Raw genomic sequence first — 20,283 nt, forward strand, 5'->3', positions numbered from 1 at the left:
TTTCGTCCGGCGTCCGGCCGTCGTTCGTCCGTCCGTCCCGTCCGTAAACTTTTACTTTAAATGACATCTCCTCATAAACCACTAAGCCAATTTCATCCAAACTTCACAGGAATGTTCCTTTGGTGGTCACCTTTAAAAAATTGTTCAAAGAATTTAATTCCATGCAGAACTCTGGTTGCCATGGCAACCGAAAGAAAAAACTTTAAATATCTTTTTTAAAAAAGTCCTAAGAGCTAGAGCTTAGATATTTGGCATGAAACATCTTCTAGTGAGTGTCTACCAAGTTTGTTCAAATTAAATCCCTGGGGTCAAAATTGGCCCCGCCCCGGGGGGTCATTGTTTTTTCCCTATGTGTATATAGTAAAAACTGAAAAAATCTTCTTTTAAAGAAACCCAAAGAGCTAGAGCTAAGATATTTAGCATGAAACATTTTCTAATGGGTGTCTACCAAGTTTGTTCAAATAAAAAGCCCTAGGGTCAAAATTGGCCCCGCTCCGGGGGGTCATTGATTTTCCCTATATTCATATAGTAAAAACTTAAAAAATCTTCTTTTAAAGAACCCAAAGAGCTAGACTAAGATATTCAGCATGAAACATGTTCTAATGAGTGTCTACCAAGTTTGTTCAAATAAAAGCCCTGGGGTCAAAATTGGCCCCCGCCCCAGGGGGTCATTGATTTTCCCTATATGCATATAGTAAAAACTTAAAAAATCTTCTTGTAAAGAACTCAAAGAGCCAGAGCTAAGATATTTAGCATGAAACATGTTCTAGTGGGTGTCTACCAAGTTTGTTTCAAATAAAAGCCCTGGGGTCAAAAAAAGCCCCGCCCCGGGGGTCATTGATTTTCCTTATATGTGTATAGCAAAACTTACAAAAAGCTTCTTTGAAAAAAACCCAAATAGCTACAGTTTAGATATGAGGCATGAAACATCTTCTAGTGAGTGTCTACCAAGTTTGTTCAAATAAAAGCCTTTGGGTCAAATTGGCCCGCCCTGGGGGGGTCATTTGATTTTCCCTATTTGCATATAGTAAAAATTTAAAAAATCTTCTTTAAAAAACCCAAATAGCTAGATATTAAGCATGAAACATCTTCTAGTAAGTGTCTATAAAGTTTGTTCGAATAAAAGCCCTGGGGTCAAAACTGGCCCCGCCCCAGGGGTGTCATTGTTTTTAACTATATGTGTATTAGTAAAAACTTAAAAATCTTCTTTTAAAAACCCAATGAGCTAGAGCTTAGATGATTAGCATGAAATATCTTCTTATGGATGTCTACCAAGTTTTGTTCAAAATAAAAGCCTCGGGTGAAAATTGGCCCTGCCAGAAAGGGGGGGAGGAGAGATCATTGTTTTTCATTATATGTGTGTAGTAAAAACTTAACATTGTGAAATAAAAACTTAACATTGTGAAACATCTTCTAATGAGTGTCTTCCAAGTTTGTTCAAATAAAAGCCCTGGGGTTTAAACTGGCCCCGCTCCGGGGCCCTATATACATGTGAGCGACCTCAGGGCCATCATGGCCCTCTTGTTTTGAAAGACACAAACTCTTAATAACATGTATTTGAGGAAATGGATGAGGCACACTCTAGCAAAGGCTTTTTACAACTTTACATATATCAAATTATGTACAGGCATTAAAAAACAGATTAATTGAAGAAAAAAAATGTAGTTACAAACAAGTGATTATAGAGTTTTAATTTTACAATTTTTCAAATTTGTCATGTTAAAAGTTTTTATGCCAGAGTGAAAGGAATTAGAGATAGTGTAAATTTTCACACATTAATCATGTAATCTTCCTCATCTTGACATTTTGTTACCATGCCGATGTGTGAGAATGTTTGTAAACAAACATTTCATAGTCGACATTGAAATGTCATAACATTTTCACTGTATAAATGCATGATTCATTTTCATTGATCCAGACCCTCGCTGCTTCTCCGGTTTCAGCAATATATACATAAATCAAGTTTTTAAATCAAGTTACTCTCGTTAAATACATCGCTGCAGTTACTATGACTAAATTTTAAGAGGCAGTCTGTTTTTGATTAAAGTAATCAAATTGGTTAATTATTCCAGCTTTAATTAAACTATTGAACTGCATTTCAGTGTAAAAAAATGTTGCATTTTCCATCACTGATGCTCAGAACTTGTTTTCATTGTTAACTTTATAGGAAAGCTTTATAGTGCTGCAGGGCTTATTTTCTCATTTTGTTCAATACTATATTTGTAGAATACTGGTAGCTTGGGATCACTAGCATTTAATAAGAGAATTTGAGAAAGAATATTTCTGTATGGACATACTGCTATTAACTATGTCTGATCTGTAGTTTGGCCTGTCCAAACACTTTCAGTGCAGCCATATAGAGCTAAATAGAACCAAACATTCTGTTTTAATACAATATTTTTCCTGAATATTGATAAGACATGGTATAGGATGTCTTTAAAGAGTTATCTCTTTAAAATTTGATAAGAAGACGCTTGTAAATTTATCATTCATTCAAGGCCATTATAAAATCTTTGTCTTTAGAAAATCCAATGTAAATAATTTCACACATCATTTAATTTTACGGCAATATTTATTCAGTGGCAGCGGACAGGAAGTGTGAGTCAGGGCGAGGACGGAATGTCTACTGACACTGATGAACTTGATGATCCGGATCGACTGCTGCTTGGTGGTGGTACAGCATCAAGCTCCCACATGATGGAGAAGTTCCGAGGCGTGAGAAATGAAATGAGACGTCGTATATTACACACTAGAGATATCATCGGAGATGGAAAGGTATGTGTTACTCTGTTGAAACATAGTCTTACCGAATTTCAAAGTGAAATTCTCTTCCCCAGCTGCGTTGAATAGGAGGTAAGGGAGGTAATCAGTGTTATTTCTGCTGATTCAGGTGGGCATAGATAATGTCCCATTGTATATAGCTCTCTATAACTTTAACAAAAATGTTTTGCAAACATTTGTTTGCTTTATAGAGATTTGTGCACAGACAAGAATTTAATTCATACATGATTGAGAAAAAGGTTTAATTAACTTTTCTTAGAGTTATCTAATTTTTTTTCTCGAAAAAATATTGATTTAACATGTAATAATGACATCCTGAAACTGACTGGCATTATAATTATGATTTAATTTTTAAAATGAGTTTCATAGATTTATTATCAGACAAATTAGCTGAATGGAAAATGTGAAATGATTTGAGGTATGAAACTTAATCAGCATGTATCATCTAATTGTACTGTGTTATTAAAATATGTCTGGTTTTCTTCCAGTCACAGCATCTGTGTTCCGCATACCAGACTGCACCTGGTATAAACCAGTCTGTCAGCTCTACTGACAGCTGTTCTAGTGGAATTGGGAGCCAGTCTGGGGGTCAGATTTGGACTGACCTTGATGTTCAAGGTCAAGGTCAGATGGCAGGTCCTATCCTAGGAATTGCTAGAGTAACCTCAAATTACACACCGTCACAGGGAGAAAAAGACTTCCTACACTTAAAGGTAAGGGAATAACAATATAAATTGTTCAACCATTACTAGTGGCAACACAGAAACAAGGTTATTCAAGATCTGTTATTTATTTTATTAGTTAAATTGATTAAGAACTGGGAATCATTTCTCCATTGAAAAAAATCCACAGAAAAGCATATTGATGAATTGATATAGAAAGAAAAAATACGTCAAAAAAAAAAGAAAAAGCGAATGAAGTGAAATCAATTGCTTCGAAATTCGAAAGTAATGAATGAAAACATTATTATACTTTGGTTACACAATGTTTTTATGGTCTAATTATTAAATTTGGTCTTGTCTTAAGTAATGTTTTGATAGAAAAGCTGTATTATTTGTGTGTATTAACACTGTGCATGTACTTACAGAGAGGAGAAAGGGTTCATGTATTGGAGGCAACTAGTGGAGGGATCTGGAAGGGTCAGATTGACAATAGAGTGGGCTTCTTCCACTTTAACTTTGTTGACATGATCACTGAAAACACACCAACCAATCATAGGAAAGATAAAACTAGACGGAGGATGAATAGACGTTCCAAACCACAGACAGTAGAAGAATTGTTGCAGAGAATAGGGCTTGAGGTATAAATAATCCTATTTATGTTTAATTGGTTGTGTTTTTTAAATCACTCCAAGACTGTGTAGGTAATGGCGACATTCAAGTATAATTGCAATATAATTGATTAGTTTTGCTATAAAACAAAAGTATTTACTGCATTAGTAGTTTCACTGATTGCAGTATCAAATAGTAAAATTGAGTTGTTAACAGTGTTAATGATCTGATCGGACTGAGTGGATATAAGAGCTGGCTTATCTACTGTATTAATAGCTTTAAATCTGGCTATTTATGAAGTGTAATTTAAATGCCAGAGTACTACTTTATTGTAGTAATCATCATTGTTCTATATTTCAGCATCTGACTCCAATATTTCTGATGAACGGTTATGATAATCTGGAAATATTTGCGGAGATTGATCACGAAGATCTCAATGCCCTGAATATCCTAGATTCTGAATCTAGAACTAAACTCATCACAGCTGCAGAACTTCTTACTGATTATAATGGTAGGTTTGAACAAAACGAAGATTTTTGACTGCTACTTTTTGGTATTTTATTGTATATGCATGAATTGTTTCTCCATTATTTGTAGCCTTAACTCCTAGTAAGATAACTATCAGAAATGTGTCTCTCTGTCTTTGAGTTCTTGAAAAAAATCATTCATTAATTAAATGAAAAATGCAAAATATGTACTCACTGAATATTTACATTGTTGAATATAATACAGAATTCTATTGGACGAGTAAACAGCTGTCAGATCTATGGGTGAGGCACTAGTTGAGGCTTATATAGGTTTTGCAGTTTTGTATGAGTCCAATAAATCATTATTATACTCAACATTGTATAGTGACATCTTTATTTCACATCACCATTTTTTTGGACATTTTAACAGAACTTTGTTACTTTGAGTATAACAAGGATTTGATGTGGACATTTTGAAAAGTCTGAAAATGAAAACAAGGCTTGATGAAGTATGTGATTTCATCATTTTTAGACTTTGGAAAAGACTTTGAAAATGAAAACAAGGCTAAATTGATAAGCTTGGATCCAAAAATGATTAAGTATGTGGTCCTTAAACTGGAAAATTTATAAAATGTACTGGTAATTTAAAAAGAAATTCATACTTGTTATATTACAGTCATGTAAAAAGCAATGTCATGTGATATATTCTTTTTCATTTATAAAATGAATAGCTACTTGTTACAATGTGATAAGAATGAATTGCTACTTGTTATTAATATTCTTTGTTTTGATTTCTTTTATCAGATGGACCTCAAGAGCCACCAATGAGAAGCAGTCGTTCTGCTTCAGCCACGCCCACAAGTCAACAACAATATGCTGTACCATGGACCAGTTTTTTCCCTTCTTCAAAACCATCAACTGGCAGCCGAGATTCCGGTTGCTATGACAGTAATGAATTCATGAATCGTGAAAATGACCCGTATGCTAGTGCTTGTAGAATTAGGGCTGTTACTGATAAAGAAAATCTGAGACCAAATGGCGGGAAAAAATTATTGGTTGCTCAGCAGACGGTGCCCGGAACTAATATAGAATTTAATCTAAATGGTGCTAAAGTGCAAAATGGAGCAAAAGAGGAGAAAATATATTCTGAGGAGGACCAAGAAGTGTGCCATATAACAGGTTTTCAGAATAGTAAAGGAAGTAGGTCATCTCCACGGCAACCAACTCTAGTCAATGGTCGGGACAGTGCTAGTAGTGATGTTCATAGTAACTATAGGTCATTAAATATACCAGTGTTAGGGCCAGATTGGAAAGTGTTTTCTGACTCATATTCTCAAACATCTCCATACGGATCCATGAGTGACAGCTTTCATACATCTGCTGATGAAACAATTGTTGCTCCTGGCTCGGCGATGTCTGCTAGTGTTCATGGTGACATATTTTCTCAAAATATTAGCACTATTTCTAGGAAAACAAAACCATATGCACGTAAAATTTCACCGAGTGTTCCAATGAAAGATGCTCAAGTTCAAGTCATGTGTCCTCTAGGGCTCTTTCCTCTTCAGTCTCCATGTAGTCCAACTTTAGTTAGTACATCTGTAACACAGTCTACTGTTGAAACTGTTAACCAGTCACAGACTGGTCCTCAACAAAGTTTTAATCTAGAATTAACAAGACAGTCTGGTTTACAGCTGATACCTGACACATCACTTCCTACTAGGGTTTCCTACACTTCCCAGAACTCCAGAGATGGTGATTCTGGAAGTGATGCCAGCACTGTTAAATCGGACAAAATTGGCAGTGGTCCGGAGCATGGAAGAAGTACTCCGGACTCTCTGTACGGACCTATCCATAAAAGTTTCAAGTCAATCAAGAGATCTGTGATACCAAAGGTGACCTCGAAGTTGGCTTCAGAGAATATAGATTTAGCGGGGGAACCTTACTCAAGTCCAGTAAGTAATGAACAAGAATTGCAAACCTTTGTGAATGGAACCAGCCATTTTATAAAATTTGACAACTAATAAGAAAGTTAATAGCAAAGATTGAACGTCTTTTCATTTAAGAATAATTCGAGCTACCAAGGTTTGCCATGTGACTGGCATTTAAATGAATTTTTAAGTTATTACAAAAATAATAGTCTATGTTACACTTGTAAAAAAGTGTTCTCTCATAATTTAATATTTGAAACTGGAAAATACAAACATACTAATAACTTGTTGTTACCTACAAGTTTAGTTCAAAACATCCCTTTGTATCAATATATTCATCTGCTTAAATTAAAGCTTATACTAAGCATGATACTTTACTGTTTGCTCCCAAATGCTGCAGTATTAAACCGCATAATCTCTTTTCCCTTTTTTTGTTTCCACATTATGCACCTTCACAATTTACCTATGAATATTTTCATTTTGCTTATTAACAATGACCTTTGACCTCCCATTCTAGTCTGGTGCATGCGGTATACCCCCACTTCTGGTGCAGAGGTACGCTGAGGAGCTCAAACAAGACGTGTTCAAGACAGCGGTAATACTAGACCAGGTCCGCATGCACAAACTGAGCACACTTGGTAGACCAATGGTATGTTTGATTTTTAGCAAACAAGAAATATCATACATCACATTGTACTATGGATTATTGCTGCCCTGTGGCAAATCAATGAATTTTAAGAAAAAGCTCTGAAAGAATCCCTTTGAACCCTCAAATTTTTTTTTTGACTTCCTTGATGCTTATTGCTTAATGAGAAGGGTCTATTATAATATTATCATTTGCAGTGAATAAACAACAGGGAAATACTTGACCAGTATATACATTTATATAATAAGGGAAATACTTGACTAGTATATACATTTATATAATAAATTAAAGGGACTCAACTGTTTTTTTTTCTGACACGACATGACTAGAAATAATAAAATTTTGCAATAAATGTTTCATTTGATGTAAGTGTAGAAAATATATGCAAAATTTCAGATCATTCACTTTCTTTTTTTTCCAGAAATTATTAACAACAACAATAACAAAAAATGTTTTACTTTTATTGGGGTTTACTATCTAAATTTAGGGTTTTACAATTCAAGACCTATGTATTACAAGCAGATTCTTTATAAAGAAAAATAATTGTGTTGAAGTTGATTTAGAAATTATTCATGTTTGCCTTTCTTTGGACTTTTTATATATGAATTATGTATGTCATATTCTTGTGCAATTGTTTCCACTGGAATATTTTGAGTTTTGATGCAAGATTACAATATCCTTTGTTCACATTATAATCCTTTTCCACTTTGATGATTATTTGATTAAAAAAAAAGAAAATATCCTCCATTGTTAAAACAATAAGCCTCTTACCATAATGTTCACTTATGCTTGCTTTAAATAACCACCATGCTTTAGTTTTTGTTTTGTTTTCAAATATGAAAACCCCTTATACATGTATAACTAACTGTTAAATTTTTTCTATTTTTAGATTGCAGCCGAACAGCTGACGGAACAAAGTCTTGCCACATCTGAGCTAAAAATAGCAACAATCCCAGAATTCTTCATTTCTATTGGACTGCCCATGTATGCAGAACCATTCTGTATGAAGGGTTACACATCGGTGGAAGCTATATCAAACTTACCGGTCAAGGAAATCCAGTCTATATCAAAAGCTGATAGAAAACATTTAAAACGTATCATACACGCCCTCGAATGGGTGCAAAATAGACTTAAATCTCCGAGCAGAAAAGTGAAGTCATCTCCAGTTAAGGATAAAGTTTGATCAATGAATATTGTTAGTAAGAATAAGAGAAAGAAGTGCTTTTCAGATTGAAGACTTTTTGAAAAAAAGTTTTGCTAATATTTTTGTCCTAGAATGATAATTTTATTTTTGCAAGGGCGATGAAGTCTATTCTGTTATTGTTCTTCAACAGTCAGTGAGTGGCCCATACATTATGTCAAATTGATTGCCACTTAAAAAAGCTGTGGTCAGTTTTTTCTACGCACCTGCCCGGTCAAGGCTGAATTAATGAAGATAACAGCTTGTGGTCTTCTAATTCTAACAGTAGGAAATGAACTACATGACCATGACTTGAAAGTAGAAAGCCAACATTATGGATCAGTTAGGAGATAAAATATTAAAACATGCATGCTTCATTTAAGTTGCAAAACTTAAGATTTTGTTGAACTTGAAGCATTGAGGCCAGTATTTGGATAGATGATGAAATTTTATCTTTAAATTTTCTTCAACCTTAAGACACTTTGATGATGATGCACAAATATTAAATAAATATTAATGGTTTAAAACCCATAACTATAGCAGGGTCAAATAGTAAAAAAAGATTTTTTTTTTCAAGTGTACCCTGCACATGCATATTGCCATGATACAAATATAAACATTTGAAATCATCTTTTATTTACCATAATAAAATTTACATTTTATAATTTTGGCAAAGTTAATTGCCACTAAAGAATTTCACAGGGAACACCATTGATATTCCAACCAACCATGTATTTTTATCTTTTATTTCTTATACTTCACAAGGTGTCATTGGCCATTATCAAGCATTAATGTCAAATTTTTGGTGGCAGGTTAAACTTGCAATGTAGTCAATGGCAACATATTTTTTAATATAATAGCAATATTAAACTTACCATAGAACCCATTAACGTTTATATACAAAAATATATGGCAATGCATGTACATTACTTATTGGACAAAACAGTGTTATCTAAGGACTTCAAAACTTAAAAAGTTGAGTTTTTGGATTAAATTGTTGCACTCTTGCTACCACTATATGAGAATACAATGTAATATTGTACATCAATTATTGACATCAAGTCATTGGTTTTAAATTGTGCCATGTGGCAATCCATTATACTTCCAAAAGGGACACTATAGCATAATATACATGTAATTAGCAAAATAATTTTCCTATATTGGACAGTTGTGTGAGAACTATGATTTTTTCCATGTAATGTCCGTTGTGAAAGATTTAAACAATAGTTTCCAATTGAACTTCACCAGGAGCATTATTAAACATCTTGCGAAAACAAAGTTGATGCCATAAAATAATTATTGTCATTTTCTCCTCATTCAATCTTGTACATTTTGAGATTTTATTTTATGTAAGTGCAATACTTCCTTTCCAAAGAAAATGCCATCATACACAATATTTTTCCTCCCAAAGTCTTACTTTCTTTTATGTTTTCATTTTACTTTGTTCCTATATTTATGTTTTACTTTCATTTATTTAATTTATGTTTTCAGTACAACTGTTTTATCTTCCAAAGGTTAAAGGACATATTGATTAGCATGTATTACAACTGTTTTGCACTACACTTTAAAATCTACATGTTGTTTTTTAAGAAAAGTTCAAAACAGTCATACTGAACTTATAATGTATACCTCATTCAAAAACTACACAAGGCTTGTGAAATTGTATTTATTTAGTAATTAATTTCTTTTTATAGTCATTAATTGATTGTGAAATTTGGGTTGTGAAATATAAATTCTTGTATTAATTACTGGGTCATCTGGATGTCATTTATATAAGTCATCACAGCTTTACCAAAAAAAATTTAAGGGTTTTATTCTCAAAGACATGTTTTACCTTTTAATTTGTTGCATTAGCATCATATTTTACCCTTCCTATTTTGGTTTTACTTTTTTCATGACTGATACCATATTGCTTTCCTTTAATTCTTATTTTGTTGGTTTATTTATTTTTAGAGTTTTTATATCATTTCATATTATCACTATAAAAGGGCCATTTTTCTTAGAACTTGTTTACAATCTATAAATGAGCTGCGTCACGACAAAACCAACATAGTGCGTTTGCCACCAGCATGGATCTAGACCAGCCTGCGCATCCGCGCAGTCTGATCAAGATCCATGCTGTTCGCTTACCAACACTATTACAAGTGGAGAAACTGACAGCCAACAGCATGGATCCTGATCAGACTGCGCAGGCTGGTCTGGATCCATGCTGGTCGCAAATGCACTATGTTGGTTTTGTCTTGACGCGGCTCAAATTTTACTTGTACTCGTGTGAAATGACTGAAGCCCAAAGCATTGTTATGACCTTACAGTGTTCATTCTTTACAGTCTTTATGGAATATATTATACTATAAAGTACTATTCAATTTTGCAACGCATCTGAATATTTCATATGAAACAAAGTTTTACACATATCTTTTATCTGATTTATTTATATTACTAATGGATCAATACAAAGGAAGTTTTTTACAATAATTTTTTTCCAGAATTTGAAGGGAAAGAATTAACAGTGTTCCAATTATTTTTATTATCACAGCATATATTATCTTTTTGTTAATAATGTATAAATGGTAAATTATTGACATGTACCATCTTTTTTAAAGTTTTGTATTTACTTATGACCTTTTTTGATTTGTCTCCTCAAAAATTCTTCGCTGCCACTCTTAAGTAAACACTGCAATTATGTAAATATATTTTGGTCAGTAGAAAACAATGGATACATGGTACATTTTTGTACATGATTGAAATTGTTATATTTGAAGGCACAAAAATATTTGTCATGCAAAAAAGAATCACAATTTTTTTCTTCCTACTAAAAAGCATTTGGCAAAAATGCTTAGGTTTTCATTGTGACTGATAACAGTGAGTGGTATATTTCATATATGTCACAGATAGAATAACCATATTTTATAAATATGGTAAATATTTGATTTCATAAATATGGAATATAGTTTATTTCATAGATGTAAAATAGTTCATCTCATGAAAATAGAAATAGTTTATTTAATAAATACGGGAACAGTTTATTTCATAAATATGAAATATAATTTATTTCACAAAGATGGAATATAGTTTATTTCATAAAGATGGAAAAAAAGTTATTTCATAAATATGGAAATAGTTTATTTGGAAAGTTTATTTCATAAAGATGGAAATAGTGTATGTCATAAATATGGAATATGATTTAATTCATAAAGATGGAATATTAATTTTAGGCATCTTTTAAAATGATTCTTATTTCAACACATTACTAGTTAGTTATATAACAGGAGTGTAGAAATATATCAGAACATTTGTGTAGAGTACTTGCTAGATGTTAATTTATTCAAATACTAGATTCGTGTAGATAGAAAATAATGTTATTGTTTTTTACAGATTACTGTTACTTTGTTGTATAATATTGTAACTTACGATTTCATAAAAGGGACACAACTCTTGGTTTACTGTGAAATAAATTTGAAAATTAAAATTAAAGAATTTTGATGTAAAATGAATGAAATTCCAATAAAATACATCAGTTATTTAGTTCTTGTTTTAGGTATTATTCTAATATTGGATAAAAACTTTGATAAGTGCTATGTTTTGGTTCAATTCAAAAAAGAAAGAAAAAAAATCATTTTAAAAATGCATGCTTCACATTGTAATAGTAAAGAAATCATTGTAGAAATATGTCTTTTTTTGTTTGCTTGTGAATATTTGGCCATGCAGCATGCTAAATTGAAATTTTAATCAGCAAAATTTTGGTTGATATGGAAATAAGAAATGAAAATATAAATCATGAAGTTTTAAGCATTGTTGATTTATTGATTAAGTCAACATCCTTCACTATGGTTATTTTGTGTTCATTATGATAAGATTGTGTTTAAAATATTTGTTATTTATTTCACTTACATTTATGTTGTTATATTATATATATACAAGTCATTTTGTTGGTTGTAAGGTTATTAGTGTGAAAGAAATAAAGAAGTATTACATTTAAATTTGAGTGTTGTTTTTTGTTGGTAATTTTTGCAGTTTTATTTCAGTGATTGTTCCTGGCATACAATTTCATTTTCCAATTTTCCACGAGTACCTCTGGAGACAAGAAAACTGTGCTATTCTCACAGCCTCTGGCAAAACTTTTACATCAATGGATTACTTAAATGAATTCTTCCAAAGTTTTTCATTTGACAAGGTCTGTATCAGTTTTATGGAAAGTATGAAATTTTAGTTGCCTACTTTAAAGATATATACACCTGGAAATAAGTTAAGCAAACCCGGCATTTTGCCTCATTTTGACATGACCACAACTGAAACTTTAAATTTTATTTGAGGAATGGTACAAACCACCTGTAGTCAACCTGAAACAACTGGAACAAGTTCTGCACAAAGAATTGTAAAATTTACCTCAAATTCACATTAGATGCCTTACTGGTAGTACGAGGAGAGGGGTTGAGGCTATCATCTGGGACATGTGGCGGTAACACTCGATATAAAAAGTTTGGCTACATAACAACATTTTAGGTTACGTAATCGTCAACATTTACCAAAAATATCCACCAGTAAATGTTTTGTACACGCTCCAACACCATACTTATAAACACCTACATTTTTATGCCCCCGCCATGTAATGGCCGGGGCATATAGTGTTACCCTGTTCCGTCCTTCCGTCCTTCCGTCATTCCGTCCTTCCGTCATTCCGTCATTCCGTCATTCTGTCATTCCGTCATCATCAGTTTCCGTTCATTATCTTAGTAACGGTTGCACACATTCAACTCAAATTTGACATATGGATATGTCATGAGAAAATACAGGTCAAGTTCGAATTTGGTCATGGTTCGATGATTTTTGGCAGAGTTGTGCCCCTTTTACTTTAAAATAAAATGAAATTTTCAGTTTCCGTTCATTATCTCCCCAACGGTACAACACATTCAACTCAAACTTGACATATGGATATGTCATGAAAAAATACAGGTCAAGTTCGAATTTGGTCATGGTTCGATGATTTTTGGCAGAGTTATGCCCCTTTCACTTTGAAATAATATGAAATTTTCAGTTTCCGTTCATTATCTCCCCAACGGTACAACACATTCAACTCAAATTTGACATATGGATATATTATGAGAAAATACAGGTCAAGTTTGAATTTGGTCATGGTTTGGTGATTTTTGGCAGAGTTATGCCCCTTTCACTTTGAAAATAATATGAAATTTTCAGTTTCTGTTTATTATCTCCCCAACGGTACAACACATTCAACTCAAATTTGACATATGGGTATGTTTTTGGAATGCCCAGGCCATATTTGAATTTGGTCATGGTTCAATGATTTTTGGCAGAGTAATGCCCCTTTCACTTTGAAAATAATATGAAATTTACAGTTTCTGTTCATTATCTACCCAACAGTGTTACATATTAAACTCAAATTTGACATATGAATATGTCAAAGGAAGGCGCAGGTCAAGTTTAAATTTGGTCATGGTTCGATGATTTTTGGCAGAGTTATGTCCCTTTCACTTTGAAAATAATATAGATACATCTTAGGAATAAGCAGTTTAAGTTTGAATTTGGTCATGTTTCAATGATTTTGGACAAACTTATCTTTCTTGAATGTTGGAAAAATTTTGAACTTTCAGTTTCAGCACTCATACTTTTGTGGAAATGTATGTAGCCATTATTTTGGCTACAAATATGAAATATGCTTTTTTCAAAAGGTTAAGACTAAATAATTTCAGTGCCTTGAATATTGTATGAAAATGGTTTGTGTTAACATTGAAAAGTTTTAAGGGCTTTGAACTTAAAATTAAAAAAATAATTTGTGCAAACAAATTTTGAACTTAATATTATAACATCTGAAATTTTGGCTGCATGCGGGGGCATCCGTGGCATGATGACACATTTCTAGTTTGTAAAAAAACAACACATTTGCTTATGCTTCAATAATTTGGTTAAAAATAAACTAAACTCATAAATTTACTGGTTTATGATTACTAAATTGGTATCGCTAATTACTATTCCTTAAGGCCTCAACAGACGGTAGGATTTAGTTGTACAGCACTAATTAGAGATAAGATGTACAATTTTCAAAGCAATACAACACTTGCATTCAGACGGTAATTCTACACTTTAGGAATCATCTGAGGTTTCTCTAAAAAGAATCCCTTTACACTGATCCTTTACATACTTTACTCACTAAATACTTTTTTCGCTATGAGTAATGATTGAAACACCTCCATTTAAAAAAATATTTTTTTTAATGTGAAGCCTGACCGAGACTCAAACATGGGACCCTCGGAATACCATACTGTGGCTCTACTGACTAAGCTATAAGGCCGCTTACTGCCTCCCCTCCCCTAATTAAAGAACAGTTCAATACCATGACAATCATTTTCGGAATAATTTGGGATTCGAACATAACACAACTTTGGGTCTCCTGAAGAGTTTTTCAACATCATTTTTACCCCCATTTACTACTATGTTTACCTTTTAGCCCTAATTGTTCTGGAATTTCATACATTATACCCATTATCAGGAGATAATTAGGTAATCTGTTACTTGTCATTGTGGGAGGTCTGTAAAAATCTGTACGACAAGATTTTCAAAATAGAACATGTCCTAAACGCTACACATAGGTTAATGGAATGAATACAAAGTGTTATTAAAAATACATGTACTGACTGGTTTTTAAGAACGGACTAAATTAACTTGACCAGTTAAAGGGAATGCAACTTCTAGTTTGGGCATTCTCTTATTCAAAATAAACATATTCAGTAAGAATTTTTCCTAGATTTCAATAGTTTTATGCAATAAAAAGGAATTACACAAAGATGAGCATAGTATATTTTTTAATTGTATGTAATGTTGACTGGCATGGATCTACACTGATAGCAAATGTATAAGTTTCAATATCAGCATTACGTATGGGCTTAATAATTTGAAAACTATGTTAATCAACCAGGCAGGCAGTAAATGTTACATACACATTTTGGTCACCCCTGAAATATATAATGCATTATAGACTTCAGCTGTCAGTTTGAAAATGCAAAAGGACCATGATTTTTATAACACAAAATTTCAAGTTTCTAAATAAACAGACAAATGTGGACATAGTGAATTTGTGACAAAATGCGACAACCTTTTCCCCTGTTAAAGAACCATCTATTTTGAAAAAAACCCAAAAACAACGAACAAAAAAACCTCAGTATACTCCATCATCTTAATTGGAGGTTACATAGAGAGAAGACAACACTTAATAACAATCAAATAGTGTTTAATATCTTTCAATATTATAACATTCATATTGAGAATCAAATTTCATTGTCATTAAAACATAATTATGTGAATACTTTCAATACTTTATAAATAGCTTATCATCTAAAATGCCCAAATATTTACTTAAAACTTTAAAATAGTACAAAACAAAGGGGATATGTCCCAACTCCACAGGCTTCAATGCAGTCAAATGATATATTCATGTTGAGATATTTTTTCATGATCTTTTCGTGATTTTAAATTATTTAGAATTCCATGATTAAGATACCTTTAGCTGCAAATATAGATATGTTTTACACAATTTATCAGAAATGAAAATGAAATTTGTCCAAAACTGATAAATTTCATATGAATAATACATGTACAAGTTTATCAAAATGATAAATTAATCAAGACATTTATCTTAAAATACTAGATATGATATGATAAATACTTTTATTCTCTATGATATATACTTGTATACTCTGTTATGTTATAATCTTACAAACAAATTTGTTTGTTGCATTAATATCAACTGACTGCATAAAATATTCACAATTTAACTTATGAATAATTTAATGTTAACTATTAGACTGTAAAACATTTATTCTGAACCAGCCACGCTAAATAATTTATTCTTGTGCGTTCCATTGAGGTCTTTTAAGTTTTGAAATCCCTGTATTAATCAACTGGTGCACTTAAAATGGAAAAAATGCTTAAAAAGCTAATAAAGAAAATCTACCTGAAATTAAAAATGAAGTTGTTGTTTTTGAGATTCTATAGTCTGTTTCAAGTTAAAACATTACAACCCTTTTCATTTTTGCATAAAAATGTCAATCCTGGAAAAATGGCATGAGTGGATAAAAACCTAAGTGGAGTACCTTAAAGAGATAACTTATTTTGTCAAACTACTTGGATGTGAAGGGTTCAAGAACTTGAAAGTATACTTCTGAAATAGACATGTCCTGCAATGTTAGAATAGACATGCCCTATAATGGCTATACTGTTGGAATATACAGGCTCTGCAATGGCTCTGCTGTTAGAAAATAGACATTCCCTGCAATGGATCTGCTGTTAGAATTGACATGCCCTGTAATGGATCTGCTGTTAGAATAGATGTGCCCTGCAATGGATATGCTGTTAGAACAGACATGCCCTGCAATGGCTGTTCTGTTCTGTCATGCCGGTATAAAAAAATTAACAATGTGTAGATAATCATTTTCTCCTGTAATTAAAACAAACGATATGATTTCCTACTCTTTAACCATTGTAAGTTATAATAATCTATAAAAATAAACAATTTTTATGTACATTCCATTCATGTAAACAACATACGCTTTTATAATCTATATAGTACCGGTATATACCAGCTTTTAAAACTTCAAAGACATATAACATTAAATAAATTAAAACGTATTTCATGCTACTAAAAATCTAATGATGATTCTAATACATGTATATCAAGGTATGACAATGAAAGCTTGATGGAACATTTTATAAACATCTACTTTGTATATACAACCAGTATGATGATGATTTTCTGTTTCCTACAAAAACTCATAAATAAAGCTCAATATAACAATGACGTGCTCAATCATATTTTTCCCTTAGCGGGAAAAAGTCCCTATTTTTATATTTTTTATTATCAGTTTCGGTAATATTATGCCTGTATTTTGCTTTTTACATCCATATTTAGCTTTTAATTTTGTTCAATTTCAATCAATCATTAAGTATCTTATAAAAATTATATATATAAAATGACAACAAATGTTTGACTTGCCTAATCACATGACTAAGTATGATATATGATATGATCTATTCATGATGTATGAGGAAGCATAAGATTATTGTCAAAGTAATGCAATTGTTAGAGTGACTAAACTGAGGTTTGTTTTTGATATGGCGGATATGGGCCTATAGCAATAACTTGTGTACAATCATTAAAGCAATCTGTTTTTCCCAAATTTATCATATTTATTATGCAAAAAGAACTAAAACTGAAAAGAGTTTAAATGCTTTTAACTCATATGGGGCTAAGAGTCTCACTAAATATCAAGTATTTTTCTAAATTCTCTTTTTCAAATGTTTAAGCCTTCGGTTCCCTACTGCCTCTAGATTATCAAATTTTATGTTTTAAAGCATTTGGACCGGACCTCCTTGGAGCTCCTATAACAAGAATAAATGCATAAATAAATAAAAGGGTCATCATGGCCCTGTATCTCTAATCAGAGTTTATAAGATATGCAAAGTTTCCTCTATATACATTTTAGGCAGCTACAATCTTGCTATTTAAAGGTATAGCTTCTTCACAAATCTTAATTATTTTAACAATCTTGGCAGACAGTTTCATTAAATTATACAAAAAATTAACAAACATATTTAACCGAGGCCATTTTCAATAATATCTGCATAAACACAGACTCTTAGTCCGATACGATTGAAATAAAACCTCTGTAAAGGTGTTTTTATTAGCAAATCAGTATGATTTGAAGAATCTAGGACACCCAAGAATCATTTCTGTGAAATTACATCAAAATCAAACAAAAGATTTTTTAAAATTCTTCCCTATAAATTTCAAAATACAATAGACCACACAAATTAGTGCCTATGTTTTTACAAAAAATCAATTTTACAATCTTGTAAGAGTGTGTATCCAATGATAATTTTTGTGATCAAACTGTTTTTCCACAAAAACGTTTTTAAAGTTGTATTTCCAATTAGGTTTCCAAGGCAACAAGAGTCCTTCATAGACATAGCAGGATTTATATTGAGACTAGGCAAACAATGTAGACTAGGAAGACTATTTCTGTAACAGACTAGAAACGGGTACACCTTAGGATGTGTCCATCCTAACTCAATATACAGTCTGCTTTGTCCCATGGCCATCTTTGTTCCATAGTCTGCCTTGTCTAACAGCTTTAATTCTCTTGGTTCCCTTTAAAACAAGGGAAGTCGTGTAATAAATATACCTACAAGATACAAGGCATGTTAGTTAAAGTGTAACACTGATGTAAAGCAGGATGTAAAAACAAATATTCCATGAATGTGCTGAAACCATCAATTGCATATACGGACTTTCCATTTTTAAAGATGTGTAAAGATCTCAATGGTGTCTTTATACACAAAATTTCACACATTCACACACAAATTGGTACCTTTAAAAGACTACTGCTAGTTTCCTATTAACAAGCTGTATTATTTCCTCATATGAACGAATATGCTCCTCGGTGGAAGAACTGAGCATTAAGCTATTCAATGTTACCAGAAGCTTTCCTAGAAATACCGTCAATAATTTATACAAAGTTGTGTCAAAACACATAATCACTTCAGGAAACAAACTTACTGTTTCAAGGACTGTCACTTTTCTTTTAACACAAAAACGATTCTCTTGAGTAATTTTTCAGTGTAACAGAAATAAGTTTAAACTATATTTCACTCCTTCACTTTCTTTATCTTTTTAAAAGCAGTATCCTTTTATTAAGTTTTTTTTTTAACTTTACAAATTATTCTTTTTATTCCTATTTAGCCTGAAAAACTGGAAAATAAAATAATCAAGAACAAGCGTACAAATATATTCTTTACATAGCTCAATTGGATATTTAAAATATGTGACCTTGACCCATTTAAAATTATTGTGGAAGTTACCATACAAGTACAACATTGTTATTGCTGCTGAGCATTTAAAACAGATAAAATCCACGCTAAAATTGTCACTTTTATCACATGCTGCTTCTCCAATATCTAGGTCAATGTCAAGGTCATTACAAAATGGGAAGATGAAGGTCATTTCCAAGGTCATCCTAGAAAAGCATGGGTATTGTCTTTATGACCAAGTTCTTCGGCAAATCTGGAATAGAGACAAAAACACAATGAAAATTTACAATTTAAGGATGTTTTCGGTAGTTTTATATAGACATAAAGGCAAAATTAGCACTGTTCAATAGAATTTCTTGAAACTTGGCATGTTGTTAAAATATGATAAAAGAAACATTTTATGTTAAAAAAATATTGGGGTAAACCTAAACCATCTTTCTGTTGGTGTTAAGCAATTGATGTTTAGCAATTAGTACAGTACCGGTAATTATGATTATAGAAGTCAAAATACTACTACATAATAAGAATTAAACATGTTCTAAAACCATTTTTCAAATGATTTAAAATTTATGTGTGCCTTTTCTAAAGAAGTGCAAATACATTCATTTTGAGTTATAAAAAGTGTAAAAACAAGGAAAGATATAAAAACACATACTGTATCACAGACTTGGTGAATGGGGTTGGCCCACATACACAGATCAGTATTTTATCATTCTCTCCCACACTCGGGATAAATTCTGCCAGCATATCTTTGTTGACTCGACCCTTCAGCCCGGTCCATGCCCCGGCTGCCTCAGATAAACAGTTTGAAAATGTAAACCTGAAAATACTTCATATTGTATTATTTGAACAATTATCATGTCAAATTTAAGCAAGATTTACTTGCTGCTTGCAGACTAAAGGGTTCATTAATTTATAATTTCTCATTAACACAATGAAAACAGTTATATAAGTTTACAGCTGCTTGTGACAACAAACTATATAACTCTATACAACATTGGTCAATAAATAAAGCTTTATATGGTAAAGTAGAAAAATCTTCTGTTTTTTTTGTCTCAGTGATCTTGGCCCCTATCTATTAAAAGCAACACCTGAATTGGAGATTTAGGCAAGAGATACTTTCTTATAAAATATTTAAGACATGGTTCAATATATGCAGGCACTATGAGAAACAGTTACTGTTACTTAC

General features: G+C 32.0%; 2 protein-coding genes across 7 annotated transcripts in view; one reads left to right on the forward strand and one right to left on the reverse strand.

The window, feature by feature from the left end:
- Nucleotides 1-2,580: 2,580 nt before the first annotated feature.
- On the forward strand, nucleotides 2,581-12,253 carry LOC132743621 (SAM and SH3 domain-containing protein 1-like; the record flags this gene model as incomplete). Of its 2 annotated transcripts, XM_060732157.1 has the most annotated exon segments (7): nucleotides 2,581-2,775; nucleotides 3,270-3,494; nucleotides 3,869-4,081; nucleotides 4,413-4,563; nucleotides 5,324-6,471; nucleotides 6,965-7,096; nucleotides 7,983-12,253. In XM_060732157.1, coding segments are annotated over 7 exon segments (2,358 nt in total), but the record flags the coding sequence as incomplete, so codon positions are not given.
- Nucleotides 12,254-15,502: 3,249 nt separating this feature from the next.
- Nucleotides 15,503-20,283, reverse strand: part of LOC132743622 (cytochrome b5 reductase 4-like) — a 62,282-nt gene continuing 57,501 nt past the window's right edge. For all 5 annotated transcript variants that reach the window (XM_060732163.1, XM_060732162.1, XM_060732161.1 and 2 more), the window contains 2 exons: nucleotides 19,750-19,914; nucleotides 15,503-19,347 (listed from right to left, as the gene is read on the reverse strand). In XM_060732163.1, the coding sequence (XP_060588146.1) occupies nucleotides 19,296-19,347; nucleotides 19,750-19,914 (217 nt within the window). In that variant the 3' untranslated portion in view covers nucleotides 15,503-19,295. The remainder of the gene's footprint in view (nucleotides 19,348-19,749; nucleotides 19,915-20,283) is intronic.

This window comes from Ruditapes philippinarum, unplaced genomic scaffold (genome assembly GCF_026571515.1).
Source record: "Ruditapes philippinarum isolate M1 unplaced genomic scaffold, ASM2657151v2 ctg652_1_1_1_1, whole genome shotgun sequence".
Classification (NCBI taxonomy): Eukaryota; Metazoa; Mollusca; class Bivalvia; order Venerida; family Veneridae; genus Ruditapes; species Ruditapes philippinarum.